The 18,439-nt window shown below is 57.2% G+C and overlaps 1 protein-coding gene across 17 annotated transcripts in view; it reads right to left on the reverse strand.

Annotated features, from left to right (window-relative positions):
* Positions 1–18,439, reverse strand: part of ACSF3 (acyl-CoA synthetase family member 3) — a 72,800-nt gene that overhangs the window by 8,794 nt on the left and 45,567 nt on the right. For 12 of the 17 annotated variants that reach the window (XM_017859487.1, XM_017859513.1, XM_017859468.1 and 9 more), the window contains exons 8-10: positions 5,254–5,312; positions 4,878–4,953; positions 4,232–4,343 (exon numbers count right to left, since the gene is read on the reverse strand). In XM_017859487.1, coding sequence (XP_017714976.1) covers positions 4,232–4,343; positions 4,878–4,953; positions 5,254–5,312 — 247 coding nt within the window. Of the gene's footprint in view, positions 1–2,616; positions 2,710–4,231; positions 4,344–4,877; positions 4,954–5,177; positions 5,313–6,629; positions 6,718–8,868; positions 9,485–13,261; positions 13,428–18,439 lie in introns of those variants that run through there. The other 5 variants (XM_017859558.1, XM_017859496.1, XM_017859566.1 and 2 more) reach the window with 5 other exon arrangements.

The following is an 18,439-nucleotide window of genomic DNA, read 5'->3' on the forward strand; positions in this document are numbered from 1 at the left end:
CTGTTCTCTCATTTTCTTGTACGGTTTGGATTTCAGGGTAGTGCTGGTCCCATAAAAGGAGTTAGGAATTGCTCCTCCCTGCTGTTTCGTCAGAGGCTTATTTTGTTGTGTCTGGTTTTATTTTTTGCCTTCAACGTTTGAGAGAATTTACCAGTGAAACCTTTCGGGCCTGGTATTTGCTTTGCGGTTTTAAATTGAGAACTCAGAACTGTTCAGTTTGTTTTGGTGTTTGCATCAGTCTTGGAAATTTGTGTCTTTAAGGAAGTTATCCGTTTCATCTGAACTGCTGACTTCGCTGGATAAAGCAGCCTTCCAGGCCGCCACACTGCCCATCAGAGACCGCAGGCCTGAGGTGAGGTTGCGCTTCCCTCCTGATATTTAGAATGCTGTTTTCTCTCTTCTTTCTTGGAGTCTTTCTTTCAATCTGAAAACTCATGACCTTTGGTTTGGGGAAATTTGACTGTTCATTTCTTCCCTGGATATCTTCTTTTTGGAAATCCCATTAGACAGTTGGAATGTTTGAATTAATCCTCTAATTTACTTCCTCCTGCCTCCCTTCCTGTCCTTTTTTCTTTCATGGTGAATGGACAAGCACTGCAGTCTCAGCCCAAGCCAGGCACAGCAAGGACGACTCAGGGCTGCAGGGGAGGTAGCTGTGGGCCAGGTACAGCAAGTGGCCTGGAGAGCAAGGGCCTGGCTCCAGGGCTCCCGCAGGACTGACGGAGTCCTGGGCTGTGACTGCACGGCTGGTGGCCTTCCCTGCCTGGTCCTGCCCCTCACAGGCGGCTTCTCACCAGCGGGCCCTCAAGTGCCCTGCACACAGCTTCCTGTCTTCAGGAAGCTTCAGGGTCTTCTCACAGCCTCTGTCATAGCCCAAACGATGCTGGATGAGGAGCCTGACTTCAGAGAGATGCACAGAGCAGCAGAGAGCGGCCTGGTGTCCCTGTGCAGAGGGCAGCCCTGTCTGAGGAAAGCCAAGGGCTGAGGAGCATCGGGACTTCAGTTCCTGCAAACTCGGACCCTGAAACTCTCTAGCACTCTCTCAGCACTCGACACCTATCTTTTCTTCTCAAGGTAACTGCCAGCATCATCTATAGCAATGTGAGACTGGACTAATACAGAAAATTGGTACTGGGAAGTGGGGCATTGCTGTTAAGATACCTGAAAATGTGGAAGCAGCTTTGGAATTGGGTAACAGGCAGAGGTTGGAATGATTTGGAGAGCTCAGAAGAAGACAGGAAGATGAGGGAAAGTTTGGAACTTCCTAGAAACTTGTTAAATTGTTGTGACCAAAATGCTAATAGTGATACGGACAATGAAGTCCAGGCTGAGGTAGACTCAGATGTAGATGAGGAACTTATTGGGAACTGCAGCAAAGATCGCTTTTGTTAAGCATGAGCAAAGAGATGACCTGAACCTGGAACTTAGATTTAAAAGGGAAGCAGAGCATAAAAGTTTGGAAAATTTGCAGCCTGACCATGTGGTAGGAAAAAAAAAAACCCAATTTTCTGGGGAGGAATTCAAGGCGGCTGCAGAAATGTGAGTAAGTAAAGAGGAGCCGAATGTTCATTGCCAAGACAATGAAGAAAATTTCTCCAGGCATGTCAGAGACCTTGGTGGAAGCCCCTCCCGTTGCAGGCCTAGAGGCCCTGGAGGGAAGAACGGCTCTGCGGACCGCTGCTCTGAGGGACACCGGCCCCTGCATCCCTGTTGCTCTGGGGCTCAGAGAGCTCCAGATACAGCTCAGGCCACTGCTCCAGGGCAGTGAAGAGGAGAAAGATGGGGCTGGCGCCCCCACACAGAGTCCCCACCGGGGCCCTGGCTACTGCAGCTGTGAGAAGAGGGCCACTGTCCTCCAGACCCCAGAATGGCCCACCGACAGCTTGCACCATGTGGTGCACCTAGAAAAGTTGCAGGCACACAACAGCAGCCCATGAAAGCAGCATGGGGGCTGTACCCTGCAGAGCCACAGGGGTGGAGACACCCATGGCCTTGGGAGCCACCTCCTTGCATCGGTGTAGCCTGGATGTGAGACACGGGTCTAAGGAGATTTTGGGGCTTTAAGATTTATTGGGCCTGCCCACCCCGCCCAGTCCTACCTGGCCCACTCTTTGAGCTCCCTGTGGGACAGTGAGTGCTCATGCCTGTAATTCCAGCATTTTGGGAATCTGAGGCAGGTGGATCACTTAAGGTCAGGAGCTCAAGAGCACCCTTGACAACATAGCAAAACCCTATCTCTACTAAAAAATACAAAAATTATCTGGGTGTGGTGGCGCGTGCCTATAGTTCCAGCTACTTGGGGAGGCTGAGGTAGGAGAATTGCTTGCAGGCAGAGACTATAGTAAGCTGACATCATGCCACTGGACTCCAGCCTGGGCATCAGAGCAAGACCCCGTCTCAAAAAAAAAAAAAAAAAAACCAAAAACCAAAAAAAAAAAAAAAACGATTCAGTGACTGCCTTGCTAGGTTTTGGACCTGCCTGGGGCTCACAGCCCCTTTGTTTTGGCTGCCGTCTCTCTTTTGGCACTCGTGTATTTACCCAATGCCTGTACTCCCACTGTATCTGGGAAGTAACTTGTCTTTGATTTTACAGGCTCATAGGTGAAAAGAACTTGCCTTGTCTCAGACGAGCCTTTGGACTGTGGACTTCTGAATTAATGATGAAATGACTTAAGACTTGGGGGACTGTTGGGAAGGTAGGATTGTATTCTGCAATGTAAAAAGGACGTAAGATTTGGGAGGGGCCAGGGAGGAACGATACGGTTTGGATTTGCGTCCCCACCCAAATCTCCTGTTGAATTGTGATCCCCACTGTTGGAAGAGGGACCTGGTGGGAGGTGACTGGATCACAGGGGTGGATTTTCCCCTTGCTGTTCTCGTGATAGTGAGTGAGTTCTCACAAGAACTGCGTGTTTGAGAGTGCCTGGCCCCTCCCCTCTCCCTCACTCTGTGACTCCTCCCTCTCCCCTCGCTCTGTGACCCCTACCTCCCCACCCTGCTCTGGGGCCCCTCACTCGGTCTGTGGCCCTTCCCTCCCCCCTTGCTCTGTGGCCCCTCCTTTCCCCCTCACTCTGTGGCCCCTCCCTCCCCCCTCGCTCTGTGGCTTCTCACTCCCCACTCGCTTGCTCTGTGGACCCTCCCTCCTCCCTCGCTTGTTCTCTCCTGCTCCAGCCATGTAGGATGTGCCTGCTTCCCCTTTGCCTTCCGCCATGACTGTAAGTTTCCTGAGGCCTCCCCAGTCATGCTTCCTGTACAGCCTGTGGAACCATGAGCCAATTATACCCCTTCTTTATAAATAAAAAAAAAAAAAAAGAATTTGCTGTAGGTGAAACTAAAAGCTTCCTTTCTGAGCTCAGCCTGGTTCTGTCCTGACAGTCCTATGGGATACCCTTCTGTCCTGACGGCCTCTGACGAAGCCACAGCTTAGGTTCAGCCCCGTGTGTGACCACCAGCACTGCTGGCAAAGGGGAAGGGTCTGTGGATCCCATGCATCAGAAACCACTAGGTGTGAGACAGGTGAGAAAAAGCTCTTGGGGAAAAGTTCGGGGTAAGGTAACGGCAAAACAAAAAACGCAGGTGAGTTTACGGACTGGGTGGTGGCCGCTGTTGAGGAACGGGCCCTGCCCTGGGTGTGGAGGGGAAAGTGAAATGAGTGAGGGGATGGTGCTGGGGTCTCCACGGAACTGACTGGAGGTGTGTGAGGCACCTTGAAGACCCACCCCCAGGGCAGGAGAGGGAGAGGCCGTGCAGGTGCCAGCGGAGAATGGGTGGGCCTTGCGGTTCTGCTGGGGCCCAGCACTGGCTTTGGGGCAGCGGGTGGACAGGCTGCCCGTGGCCTGGTGGGGAAGGGCCCAGCGCGTGCGGCCAGGTGGTGTCAACCCTGGATCTCAGCTCCATGCACCTCCTGCATGGGCCTGGCCTGGCTCATTCGGGATCTCTCCTGGGACTAGGACGGAACCCACCACAGGCCTCACAGGGCCTGGGCCCAGGAATATGAGTTTCTGCCCCCTCGGAATGTTGCCACCAAGTCGAATCTGAGCACGGCTCCTCCCCCCTGCCCTCATCTCTGCCCCCTGTGTGTGGCCTTCAGGTCTCTAAGGACCCTCACGGCTGGTCTTTCTTGATCCCTCACCTCCACCTCTACGACAGACAATGCCAAGACCTAGAGTGGCCCTCACCCCCCGGCCCCAAGACCCCATGAGTGCCCCCTGCCCACCCCGCCCAGTCCCACCTGGCCCACTCTTTGAGCTCCCTGTGGGACAGTGAGTGTCCTTCTTGGAGGGTCACCACAGCAGTGACCCGCTGGCCCCATGTCATATCCGGAACGCCAATCACCGCCACATCTGCGGACAGAAGAACAGTTTGAGGACATGGGAATGCCTCAGTGACCCTTACAGGCCGGAGAGTGCCTGGACGCACAGGAAGCGCGCAGTCTGGCCGCAGCCCTGGAGCCTGTCCTTGGAGAGGCCCCATTCCGATCACCCATCCTGGTGCCGGCTGATCCTGTGGGGAGGGAGTGAGGATGGGCTCCCCACAGTGGATCTGGTGTCTGGGCACTCACAGGGGCTCTGCCTTCCCACCCCTTGGCTCTCTGCACTCTCCCTGCACCCTCCTGCACAGGCATCATGCAGATGGGAGCTGCGCCCAGTCAGGCCTGGGAGCTCCAGTGGGCATGGGGTCAGTGGCTCCAACACCGAGCAGGCTGCACCCCTACTAGCCCCATCTGCCCTGGCCAGGGCAGGGAGCAGAGGTGAGTGTCACAGGGACTCCTGCAGGCAGCTGGGACAGCGTCGCCTCATCCGTGATCGTCTAAAACTCAAACATGGAAGGCAGCACCCGTCTCGCCTGGCCCCCCTGGCTCAAGTCCAGCCACATACCTGTGATGCTGGGGTGGGCCAGCAGGTGCCACTCCACCTCCAGGGCGCTGACCTTGTAGCCTCCGGTCTTGATGATGTCCACTGNTCCAGGGGGCATGGGGTCAGTGGCTCCAACACCGAGCAGGCTGCACCCCTACTAGCCCCATCTGCCCTGGCCAGGGCAGGGAGCAGAGGTGAGTGTCACAGGGACTCCTGCAGGCAGCTGGGACAGCGTCGCCTCATCCGTGATCGTCTAAAACTCAAACATGGAAGGCAGCACCCGTCTCGCCTGGCCCCCCTGGCTCAAGTCCAGCCACATACCTGTGATGCTGGGGTGGGCCAGCAGGTGCCACTCCACCTCCAGGGCGCTGACCTTGTAGCCTCCGGTCTTGATGATGTCCACTGAGGTCCGGCCTCGTATCCAGTACTGGCCGTCCTTAAACACCACGGTGTCCCCTGAGGAAAGGGGGCTCTGGTTAACTGGACATCCTTAAACACCACGGTGTCTTCTGAGGAAAGGGGGCTCTGGTTACTACCCTGTGGCAACCCCAATGCGGAAGCAGCTATGCCAGGTAAGCCCACATTCCTGGTGGTCATGATGCGCATCCCAAGGTGGGACTGTGCCCATGACGTGGGGTCCCATCCCCACGCTCAGCTGTATGCACTTCCTCCAGGTCAGGTTAGCAGTGGGCCCAGAGCCTGCAAGGACCTGGAGGTGCCAGGAGCCCTGCTGGACCCATGGTCTGCAGACACCCTGCATTAGTAAGCCGGCTTAGGACCTGTTTCTGTCACAGTGATTGATAACCACTGGTCATGGTGGGACACATGGCCTTTTCTAAGCAACAAGCACAGGGTCTGATGCTTTGACCCTCCCTCAGGATGGATGCCAGGGTGTGCTGGGCCTCCTGGCTGTCCTGCTGCCGCTGCAAAGGCCCCCAGACGGCACCCCTGGGACTGCAGCATAAAGGGCCGCCCCTCATGCAGGTAGGCTCTCAGGGAGGGGCCAAGACCCACCAAGCCCTGTCCTGCCATTTCTCTCAGGCCCACAAGAGAATCCAGACCAAATATTCGCAAAACAAGTGAACCAGACACCTTACAACATCCCACCACGGTGGGGTCCAGCAGTGACTGTCTAGCCCCTCCGGATGGGAGAGGCGCCACTGGTGGCTGAGGACAGGGCCTTTCCTGGGTGCCTGGAACCTCCTGCTGGTGCCTGTCTTCTGCCCCCCGCACCTGACCATGCTGGTCCTAGAACAATGGCCGGGGCTGCCCCACACTTTCCTTCCTAAGGCAAAGCCATGACATGGCCCTTGCTCCTCCGCTGTGTAGTTCCTGGAGCCCTCCTGTGGGCACTGAACTTCCCCCATTTCTTTCTTTCTCAAGTAGCTCAACACAGACACCACCAGCCACTGAGGATGAGGAGTCCAGGAGAGCAGGCTGCAGCCTCAGAGCCTGCACTCCCAGCCCAAAGCTGTCTCATGACGCATGGGCCCGTGGTGTGCGTGTCCGCGAGCGTGTATGCAGCTGGGAAGGCACCGTATGTGATTGTGAGCGTGTGCATGCACGTGTGTGCCCATGGATGTGGGAGCATGCAGGGCGTGTAAGGACAGTGCTGAGCCCTCACCCATCTGCTTGCACACACCCGCACTCCACATGGGTTATTAGCTGGAATAAACCATATACTTCATTATACATCATGCTATTGGACACAGAGGGGCCCCATCCATCACCTTGCCACTCCTTGAGATCCATGGTGTGCTCCTCCGTCTATTAAACAAGACGGATGGGTGTGCCCAGGTGGGCTCCCGGCTTATTTATGGGGCAGAGGGCTGGGTGCTCTGGCAGGCTCTGGAACTCTGTGCTGATGGGAAGCAGAAAAATGAGAGGGTCCCCGCCAGGGAAGTAGGTCTCACTGTGGCCCTGGGGTAGTCTGACTGGGCTGGGCGGCTGGAAGGGGGTGTACAGGTTGGGCTGTGGGCGGGGGTGGACACAGCCTGTCCCAAGCGCCTGGCAGCCTCCCTGGTGTCAGTAGCTGTGGCATCCATGGGGCAGGAGCAGCCTTGACGGGGTGGCTCGGTGCGATTAAGAGATGCTGTTAGGCACCAGGCTGATGCTGGGAGAAACTGGAGGGAAGGCACGAAGAGCTCCAATGGGCTGGGCACGGTGGCTCACGCCTGTAATCCCAGCACTTTGGGAGGCCGAGGCGGGCAGATCTGACAGATACAATGTAGCAAGGTCTGGAGCTCGAGACCATGGTGAAACCCCATCTCTACTAAAAACACAAAAAATCAGCCGGGTGTGGTGGCGGGCGCCTGTAGTCCCAGCTACTCGGGAGGAGAGGAGAATGGTGCGAACCCGGGAGGCGGAGCTTGCAGTGAGCAGAGTGCACCACTCCACTCCAGATTGGGTGACAGAGCGAGACTCCGTCTCAAAAAAAAAAGAGCTCCTGTGTGTTATTTCTAACTTTCTGTGAATCTTTTTTATAAGTTTTACAAATTTGCTTTTTGGTTTACGGAGCAATTTTGTTCCCAATCTCCAGTAGCACCAGCCCTCTGAGTGGGCTCATCACATGGGGAGTCACACCAACGTTGGCAATGGATTATGATCGTGCAATAACTTGTTAAAGAACAAATTCACATGAACTGAGTTTATGGATAAAAGGAATGAGTGATACAAACACAGGAAAGGCCCATGAATGGCTGATTAGATGCACAACCCGACCTCTCTGCCCACTGCGAGACCCCCGTGTCTCTGCAGGCGTGGGTGTCTCTGCAGGCGTGGGTGTCTCTGCCGGCGTGGGTGTCTCTGCAGGCGTGGGTGTCTCTGCAGGTGGTGTCTGCAGGCGTGGGTGTGTCTGCAGGCGTGGGTGTCTGCAGGCGTGGGTGTGTCTGCAGGCATGGGTGTGTCTGCAGGCATGGGTGTGTCTGCAGGCATGGCTGTCTGCCGGCGTGGCTGTCTGCCGGCGTGGGTGTGTCTGCCGGCGTGGGTGTGTCTGCCGGCGTGGGTGTCTCTGCCGGGTGTCTCTGCAGGGGTGGGTGTCTCTGCAGGCGTGGGTGTGTCTGCAGGCGTGGGGGTGTCTGCAGGCGTGGGTGTCTGCAGGCGTGGGTGTGTCTGCAGGCGTGGGTGTCTGCAGGCGTGGGTGTGTCTGCAGGCATGGGTGTGTCTGCAGGCATGGGTGTGTCTGCAGGCATGGCTGTCTGCCGGCGTGGCTGTCTGCCGGCGTGGGTGTGTCTGCCGGCGTGGGTGTGTCTGCCGGCGTGGGTGTCTCTGCCGGGTGTCTCTGCAGGGGTGGGTGTCTCTGCAGGCGTGGGTGTGTCTGCAGGCGTGGGGGTGTCTGCAGGCGTGGGTGTCTGCAGGCGTGGGTGTGTCTGCAGGCGTGGGTGTCTGCAGGCGTGGCTGTCTGCAGGCATGGGTGTGTCTGCAGGCATGGGTGTGTCTGCAGGCATGGCTGTCTGCCGGCGTGGGTGTGTCTGCCGGCGTGGGTGTGTCTGCCGGCGTGGGTGTCTCTGCCGGCGTGGGTGTCTCTGCAGGCGTGGGGGTGTCTGCAGGCGTGGGTGTCTGCAGGCATGGGTGTGTCTGCAGGCGTGGCTGTCTGCAGGCGTGGGTGTCTGCAGGCATGGGTGTGTCTGCAGGCGTGGCTGTCTGCCGGCGTGGGTGTCTGCAGGCATGGGTGTGTCTGCAGGCGTGGCTGTCTGCCGGCGTGGCTGTCTGCCGGCGTGGGTGTGTCTGCCGGCGTGGGTGTGTCTGCCGGCGTGGGTGTCTCTGCAGGGGTGGGTGTGTCTGCAGGCGTGGGTGTGTCTGCAGGCGTGGGGGTGTCTGCAGGCGTGGGTGTCTGCAGGCGTGGGTGTGTCTGCAGGCGTGGCTGTCTGCAGGCGTGGGTGTCTGCAGGCATGGGTGTGTCTGCAGGCGTGGCTGTCTGCCGGCGTGGCTGTCTGCCGGCGTGGGTGTGTCTGCCGGCGTGGGTGTGTCTGCCGGCGTGGGTGTCTCTGCAGGCGTGGGTGTCTCTGCAGGCGTGGGTGTGTCTGCAGGCGTGGGTGTCTCTGCAGGCGTGGGTGTCTCTGCAGGCGTGGGTGTGTCTGCAGGCGTGGGTGTCTCTGCAGGCGTGGGTGTCTCTGCAGGGGTGGGTGTCTCTGCAGGCGTGGGTGGGTCTGCAGGCGTGGGTGTGTCTGCAGGTGTGGGTGTGTATCCCCAGGGGTCGAAGCCCTGGTGCTGAGATATCCCAGGAGTGGTGGCAGTCAGTATCTGCCCATCCTTTCTGGCTCAGGGCTGTTTCTGGCACGGTCAGGCCCCGAGACCCCGCTGCAGGCCTTGTTCAGGGGTCACTCCCTGCCTGGGCCTGGCTGCCTCTGCCCTGAGATGCTTCTCCTGAAGCCAGTGCTCAGGAAGGACTGGTGGGGGCAGCTTGCGGAGTCATCCATTCCCTGTGCGCCAGGCCCCAGACACCCGCTTCTCAGTGATAGCCCTGCCTGGCCTCCAACCCCAGGGTCGTCACAGGCCCCACTGCCCGCTGTGCTGTACGCAGGGTTTCCACTGAGCCATGTGGAGGGAAGGACCCCAAGGGTCAGCGTGCAGCACGGTGCCATTCTCAAGGCCCCAGGCTTCTGTGCTGGAGACAGTGGCAGCTACACCTGTGGGAAAAAGGCTGTGTCTGAGACTCCCCTGGCAGCACTGGGCGGAGCCAATCAGTGCAGGAGACCTGTCTCGGGGACGATTCTGAAAGGAGCTTCTGTGCTCAGAACGCATGTGTGGCATGTGGGGACCCTCAGTGCTCAGAGCACGTGCTTGGCGTGCGGGGACCCTCAGCCGATGGTGGCAGTCGTGTGTCCGTCCCACCCCAGGCATCAGAGGGTGGTGCTGCTGTCAGCCCGGCCAGCACCACAGGGCCGGCTCCACCCTCCAGCGTCAGAATCCCCGTCCTCACTGCTGCCTGGAGCTCCTTCTGGGTGTAGGGAGAGATTTCCCACTGCCCACAGAAGAAAGCCCGAGTCACACGTGCGTCTCCTGGGCCCGGACGCCTTGGCCCGGCCGCTTTTGCCCGGATGCCTTTGCCTGGACGTTCCTGGCAATCCTCCTTGCAAAGGCCCCCTCTAGGCCGGGGCCCTTCAGGGTCCCTCCTGCTGCACACACATGGCCCCTCTGCCCTAGTGCCCCTGGTCCACCTCCCCTGGCCAGTGTCTTGTCTGCAAGGCCTGGGCACCGCCACCCAAAGGGGCTGCCCCGCTGCTTCCCTCCCAGCCCTGACCTTGCCCTTTGGAATGTGTCAGGCTTTGTTTGAGTTTCTCAGTGCAGAGCAACCTCCGCTCCGAGGGTCGACACCTCCCTGCCCATTCCTAGACTGTCCAGCGCCCGCCTCACCCGCCTTGCTGTGCTTTTGCCAAGGGGAAGAGTGGCTGGTTTTGTTCTTCCAGGCTGGGATGCTGCTATCAAGGGCTCAGGGGCATTGGAGCCAGGGTTAAAACAAAGTCTCAGCCAAGCAAGAGTGGGTCGGACACCGTGGGAGGAGGTCCTGCGGCAGCAAGGGCGACTCAGAAGGTTCAGAGGGCTCCAGGGCAACTCGCAATCATTGTGAAATGCACGTCAAACAAGTTAAATAACCTTTACTTTTTATAACAACCTATTTATCAAAATGCATTGATTCTGGAATTGGAGTTGGCTGCCAGTGGGCTGTGTATCTCCTTGGCCTGATGTATGCATTAAAGGAGTTTTGTTCTGACAGATACAATGTAGCAATCAATAAACTCCTATTACCTGGATTTATGAGCTGCTTTTGAATTTGGTCCTATTTCATGTCTCTGCCTTCCACTGTAATTGAAAATAAATCTCCCAATACTCAGATTTGAATTCTCTGGAAGTGTGGGTGGAGTGAGGTGCTGCAGTCCCCAGTCCCCCAGCGAGACCTTGTCTGTGGGTCTTGGAGGAAGCACTCCCAGCCGGGGGGTGTCCTGACCGGCACGCAAGATAAGAACAACGCCTGTTCTGCTGTGCAGATCCAGTTCCTGAGCCTGGATCTGGAGTGACACCAGCTCCCAAAGCCCGATCCCAGGAAACAGGGTGAAGAGAAGCCCAGAACCAGTCTGTCGGACTTTTGCTCCCAAACGGCACTGATGCCAGCAACAGAATGTGAAGCTTGGCCCCTGGTCCTTGAGGAAAGCACCGAGGGAAGCCCAAGCCCCTGCCCTGAGACCTCTGTCCCCGAGTCCCCAGCCTCCAAGCCTGGAACAGGTGCCCCGTGTGTGCAGAGAGAGGCAGTTGGAACAAGTGCTCCATGTGTGTGTAGAGAGAGGCAGCTGGAACAGGTGCCCCCATGTGTGCAGAGAGAGGCAGCTGGAACAGGTGCTCCATGTGTGTGTAGAGAGAGGCAGCTGGAACAGGTGCCCCGTGTGTGCAGAGAGAGGCAGCTGGAACAGGTGCTCCATGTGTGTGTAGAGAGAGGCAGTTGGAACAGGTGCCCCGTGTGTGTGTAGAGAGAGGCAGCTGCAACAGGTACCCCGTGTGTGTGTAGAGAGAGGCAGTTGGAACAGGTGCCCTGTGTGTGTGTAGAGAGAGGCAGTTGGAACAGGTGCCCCGTGTGTGTGTAGAGAGAGGCAGCTGCAACAGGTACCCCGTGTGTGTGTAGAGAGAGGCAGCTGGAACCGGTACCCCGTGTGTGCAGAGAGAGGCAGTTGGAACAAGTGCTCCATGTGTGTGTAGAGAGAGGCAGCTGGAACAGGTGCCCCGTGTGTGTGTAGAGAGAGAGGCAGCTGGAACAGGTGCTCCATGTGTGTGTGGAGAGAGGCAGTTGGAACAGGTGTCCCATGTGTGTGTGTAGAGAGGCAGCTGCAACAGGTGCCCCGTGTGTGTGTAGAGAGAGGCAGCTGGAACAGGTGCCCCGTGTGTGCAGAGAGAGGCAGTTGGAACAAGTGCTCCATGTGTGTGTAGAGAGAGGCAGCTGGAACAGGTGCTCCGTGTGTGTGCAGAGGCAGCTGGAAACCAAGTTACATGAAAGGCACCACCAGTTAGTTGCCCCTGGGCACCTGGCTAGGGGAGGTGGCTGCAGGGAGGACAGACTGAGGCTCAGAGGGGCAGCAGGGCAGGCGGCCTCCATTGTGGCCAGGCAGAGGCCACCGCCCAGCAGGAGGGAAGGTGCTGGAAGCTCAGGTGGCTGTGGACACTGGAGGCTTCTGCACCTGGACCCCAGTGCCATCCAGGTCTCCTCTGTGGGCCAAGGGTGGAAGAGGCTTCCTGAAGGCAGAGGGAGTCCCAGAGATGGCCTGAGACCCAGCTCCCTGACCTGGGCTCAGCGCTCACCCGGTGGCTCCCTGACCTTGGTCAGTCCTCACCTGGTGACTCCTCGACCTGGGCTCAGGGGTCTGGGGACAGAAGAGACCTTGTACATTAAAAAGAGGTGGTCACGGCTGGGCGCAGTGGCTCACACCTGTAATTCCAGCACTTTGGCAGGCCGAGGTGGGGAGATCACGAGGTCAGGAGATTGAGACCATTTGGCCAACATGGTGAAACCCTGTCTTTACTAAAAATACAAAAATTAGCCAGCCATGGTGGCGGGTGCCTGTAATCCAAGCTACTCTTGGGAGGCTGAAGCAGGAGAATTGCTTGAACCTGGGAGGTGGAGGTTGCAGTGAGCAGAGATGGCGCCACCGCACTCCAGCCTGGCAACAGAGTGAGACTCTGTCTCAAAAAAAAGAAAAGAGGCAGTCACCAAGTGCCAGGATTCTGCACAGCTGGGGCACCAGCAAATCTGAAGGCCAGAAAATGACACAGAAGCGACTTCTAACCCAGAACCCTATACCCAGACAAACCAGCAGGCAAGGCTGAGGGCAGAACGAAGACACGGAGAGACACGCGAGTCTCCAAGCATTGACCCTACACACCCTGCCTCAGGAAGCCCCAGGGGAAAGCAGTCCCCAAAGCTGGGGCGGAAGTGAGAAGAGGAGGATGCTGTGGGCTGGGAGCGGAAGTCCTTACTCGCCAGGAGGGAAGGGGTGGTGGTGACGGGGAAGGAGGCGCTGTGGGGAGACCAGCCCAGCCCACGAGGAATTGGCACCAGGAGACCAAGAAAACCAAGACTTTCCTGACTGGAAAACAAACAAAGAGGAAAAATCTCAGTGTCTCCTGGGCTCAGTTCTCATCAGCGACTCCATGGTCTCAACAGTGCAGATGCTGTAGGGCCTGAGCTGGGCCACGCCCGAGGAGGAGCCTCCTCTGCGGGAGTCAAGTCACGGCAGTAAAAAGGAGTCTAGAGGCGGCGGCGCTGGCGGCCCTCAGGATGCAGAGACTGCACAGAAGCAGCAGCTGGTGAGTCTGGGGAAGGGGCACGGCTGTGGTTCTTCTCAAACTGCTAAAACCACTTGGGTCTTTAAGCCACGGGTGTGTAACTTTGGCTTTTAAAAAAACGTAAAAACACTCACCCTCTGCCCAGAGTCCGCGTGTGTTTCTAGGGAACCCAGGCTAAGATACATCTGAAGCCCACGCCCGTCTTGTGGGCCTGGTGGCCCCGCAGGCTGCACAGAAGGGCATCTTGCAGGAGGGCTGGGGCCACCCCTCCTCAGCATGGCCCGTCAGTCAGCTTGGCACCTGCAGGCAGCAAAACATGGTCCCTCTCAGGAGCTGTCAGCGTGGACGGATGGCTCTGAGAAGCGAAGACAGAGGCTTCACAGCACAGCCTGGCCGAGTGCGGGAGGCCCAGCGAGGTCCCTGTGCTGGATGGAAGGGGCTGGGGCGGGCATGGCCATTTCAGCACCTGTCATCCCCACAATCAGCTCTGACCTTGGTCGGCACCCTTGGCGCAGGGGCTGGCACCAGCCAGATGAGCCTTGGTTGGGTCTTGGGGCCCCACCAGGATGCCTGTGTTCCTTCCCTTGCCCCACAGAGGTGCCCAGTGTCCTGTGAAGGCAGGACGGCCAGGAGAGAGTTTTAGTCCGTGAGACAAAGGCCCCAGGGCTTCTGAGAAGGTCCCTCCTCTGGACGAGGGGACAGCTGCAGGAACAGCCCAGGTGTCCCCATCTGACCTCAAATGTGCCATCAGGCCTGGGGCTCAGCGTCCACCTCGTTACCACAGTGGGAGGCTGTGGGAGGCTGCGAGGCCGTGGGCCAGGACCATGACACTGCCAGTCCCCACTTGGCCTCCACAGTGCCTGCTGGGGAGCTCTGGCTCCACAGGGGAAACTGGTGGCTGGGGCTGCTGTCCCTCTGATTTTCTGCTTCTTGAGGCCAATGAATCCCAACTAAATCACAAGGTCCCTTTAACCCTTTGCCACTGGCCCAGATGTAAGCACCCAACGGCTGAGACACAGAAGGTTCTGGGGGTGCCCAGGGACGCATGGAGCCCCAGCTGGGCCCTGGAAGCAGTGGGCCCTTGCTGCTGCCCCCCACATGCCTCAGACAGGGTGACAACTAGGCTAGTGCCCAACGGTGGTGCCTGTGACCACGTGGGGGACGCGGGTGACTGGGCTGATGCTCAACCTTGGGGGATGGGGCCACTCGGGCCCAGCTCTCTTCTCCCTCCCCAAGCAGGACTTCTCAGTCTGGGGGTTCTCCAGCCACTCGCCTCTCCCCATCCTTCCCTATGAGCTCCTGCTGGTCCTCCCGGGACCTGGGGCTCTTCCCCTCAATCCTTCGCGGCAAGCTCCTGGTGGTACTCCCGGGATCCCTGGCTCTTCTCTAAGGAGCTCCTTCAACAGGTTTCCTCTCCCAGCTGGAGCCTAAGACCCCATTCACCCCTGCAGGGACTCCGGCCTGCCCCACCGCCCCTCTCCTGATCCCTGGATGCCCCCAGGAGGGGCTGCTGCTGCTCCCGCACCTGCCCGGCAGAGCTGCCCACCTCCGTGTCACCTTCTACTCGCCCCAGGCGGCAAATGTGCCTACGTGTCTTTGAGCGAGGGCACGTGGAGTCAGAGCATCTGGAGAGATCATTTTGGTTGTCAGAGCAGTTACTTGAGACAGACCTTTGACATCTCCTTGAGCAGCGGCAGAGACCCCTGGCCTCACAAACCCCCTGTGTGATCTTGAGGCAGAAGCAGGCTGTAGGCATGGAGGCAGGTCGGGGGGCAGGAGCGGCCGGCATCAAAGCTGGCAACCTCTCCTCTCATCCTGACCTGGAGGAGACTGCTGAGGAGCCGTAGGCCGGCCTCGGCCATCCTGGCCATCCTTGGCTGTGTCTAGCCATCCCCGGCCATCCCCTGTGCCCGCCAGCTTATGCCAGAATCTGTGTGGCAGGAGGGGCTGGCCAGGGAAAGGGTTAAGTTTAATTTCTCCTGATTTCTATTTAATATCATGCTCTCCCGGCAGGGGCGGCAGCTGTGAGCTGACTGCAGGCTCTCATTATGCAGGCGGCATCGCTAATGGCCTGTGACAAAGGCATGCGGCTTCCAGGCCTTACCCCCGAGAGCCAATTAAACACACATACTCCCTTCCTGTTTGCAGCACATTACAATGAAATTAAACTGAATTTCAAAATCATTTTCTCCTAAAGACATCTCTTTACAATAATTAATGCATGCGATTCCGCCCCGGCTGAAATACGCATCGGCACTGGTGACTACGAGTGTTTCCACACTCATAGCCCCACATCTCACACGGCTGCCCTCCCCACAGCTTAGGGAGCCCCGCGACTCGCAAAATCCACAGGGCTGTGGTTCCTGTGCTTTCAAAGAAAAACATATCTTCAGCTTTTTATCTGAATTTAAAAATAAAAGAACTGACCAGGAGCGGTAGCTCGCACCTGTAATCCCAGCACTTTGGGAGGCTGAGGCGGCTGGATCACCTGAGGTCAGGAGTTTGAGACCAGCCTGGCCAACATGGTGAAATGAAACCCTGTCTCTCCTAAAAATACAAAAATTAGCTGGCGTGGTGGCGGGAGCCTGTAATCCCAGCTACGTGGGAGGCTGAGGCAGGAGAATCACTTAAACCCGGGAGGCGGAGGTTGCAGTGAGCTGAGATGGCGCCACTGCGCTCCAGCCTGGGCGACAGAGCAAGAATCCATCTCAAAAATAAATAAATAAATAAATACACAAATAAGTAAATAAAAGAACCACAGCATGAGTCAGGTTAGGGTCGGGGCATTCAGAGGGCGCTGGAGGGAGGCTCAGAGCACGACCTGCTCTAGTCGGGTTCCTGTAATTCTGCATTTGAAGGTAAATCATGGACAGGCTTGTTTCCCCAGGTCAGCGTGCACTCATGGGGATGTATAAAAAAGGTAAACTGGGAGGGAGTGTTTGATGTGCTGACCATGTCCTGTCGCAGAGAGGCTTCTGGGGCCCCAGCCCTGGGTCCTCTGCTGACGTTCGGCCCACGAAGGTGCCCCCCAGGATACCTTGGGAAGCCTGTGAGATGCTGCGTGGGGCACTGGCCTCTGCTCTAGGGGCTCATGGAACCTTCGCTTTGCAAACGTGCGGAACGACCACACACCTAGCACACCTGCCTCTCGGCAGCACATGCTCCAGGGCCTCTGGGACCCACAGGGCCAGGCCATGAGGCGGTGAGGCTGTGGCCAACATGGCCCCTTCCAGCACCCCTCAAGGAGCCCGTCCCGCCTGCACGCTGCATCCCCTGAGCTCTGCTCCCTGTGGAAAGGCACGGGGCAGACGTGTTTCTGATTTCGGGTCAACAGATTCTGATGCATGATAATGGGCCTCTCTTTTTGGAAAATATTACTTAAAGGTTATTATAAAATAATGATGTTCAGCATAAAATATAAACAGGCCAAAAAAAAAAAAAGAAAAGAAAAGAAAAACCACCACAATCTCACCACCCAGGGGTCAGGAGCAACACGCACATCTTCAGGATAAATACACTACAGTGAGTACTTGCAGCCACACCCCCACCGGGGTCCCACTCTCTGAATGCCCACCCACGCACGTCACTATCCAAATATCCATCCACATACGTCCACTATCCAAATGTCCATCTGAGAGACAGGACTAGCTGGATTTCCTAGGCCAACTGAGAATGCCTAAGCCCAGCTGGGAAGGCGACCGCATCCGCCTTTAAGCATGAGGCTTGCTCACACCGACCAGTCAGGTAGTAAAGAGAGCTCACTAAAATGCTAATTAAGCTAAAACAGGAGGTAAAGAAATAGCCAATCATCTATCGCCTGAGAGTGCAGTGGGAGGGACAATGGTCGGGATATAAACCCAGGCATTCGAGCCAGGGATGGCTACCCTCTTTGGGTTCCCTCCCTTGGTATGGGAGCTCTGTTTTCACTCTATTAAATCTTGCAACTGCGCTCTCTTCTGGTCCGTGTTTGTTATGGCTCGAGCTGAGCTTTCGCTCGCCGTCCACCACTGCTGCCGGCTGCGTGGCAGACCCGCCGCTGACTTCTATCCCTCTGGATCCGGCAGGGTGTCTGCTGTGCTCATGATCCAGTGAGGCGCCCATTGCCGCTACCGATCGGGCTAAAGGCTTGCCATTGTTCCTGCACGGCTAAGTGCCCAGGTTTGTCCTAATCGAGCTGAACACTAGTCACTAGGTTCCATAGTTCTCTTCCGTGACCCATAGCTTCTAATAGAGCTATAACACTCACCGCATGGCCCAAGATTCCATTCCTTGGAATCCGTGAGGCCAAGAACCCCAGGTCAGAGAACACGAGGCTTGGAACCATCTTGAGAGCTCTGGGACCTCCTAGTAACACAGCCACATACGCCCACTATCCAAATGTCCATCCACGTACGCCCACTATCCAAATGTCCATCCACGTACGCCCACTATCCAAATGTCCATCCACGTACGCCCACTATCCAAATGTCCATCCACGTACGCCCACTATCCAAATGTCCATCCACGTACGCCCACTATCCAAATGTCCATCCACGTACGCCCACTATCCAAATGTCCATCCACGTACGCCCACTATCCAAATGTCCATCCACGTACGCCCACTATCCAAATGTCCATCCACGTACGCCCACTATCCAAATGTCCATCCACGTACGCCCACTATCCAAATGTCCATCCACGTACGCCCACTATCCAAATGTCCATCCACGTACGCCCACTATCCAAATGTCCATCCACGTACGCCCACTATCCAAATGTCCATCCACGTACGCCCACTATCCAAATGTCCATCCACGTACGCCCACTATCCAAATGTCCATCCACGTACGCCCACTATCCAAATGTCCATCCACGTACGCCCACTATCCAAATGTCCATCCACGTACGCCCACTATCCAAATGTCCATCCACGTACGCCCACTATCCAAATGTCCATCCACGTACGCCCACTATCCAAATGTCCATCCACGTACGCCCACTATCCAAATGTCCATCCACGTACGCCCACTATCCAAATGTCCATCCACGTACGCCCACTATCCAAATGTCCATCCACGTACGCCCACTATCCAAATGTCCATCCACGTACGCCCACTATCCAAATGTCCATCCACGTACGCCCACTATCCAAATGTCCATCCACGTACGCCCACTATCCAAATGTCCATCCACGTACGCCCACTATCCAAATGTCCATCCACGTACGCCCACTATCCAAATGTCCATCCACGTACGCCCACTATCCAAATGTCCATCCACGTACGCCCACTATCCAAATGTCCATCCACGTACGCCCACTATCCAAATGTCCA

The sequence above is a fragment of the Rhinopithecus bieti genome, unplaced genomic scaffold (genome assembly GCF_001698545.2).
Source record: "Rhinopithecus bieti isolate Rb0 unplaced genomic scaffold, ASM169854v2 scaffold_1618, whole genome shotgun sequence".
Lineage (NCBI taxonomy): Eukaryota > Metazoa > Chordata > Mammalia > Primates > Cercopithecidae > Rhinopithecus > Rhinopithecus bieti.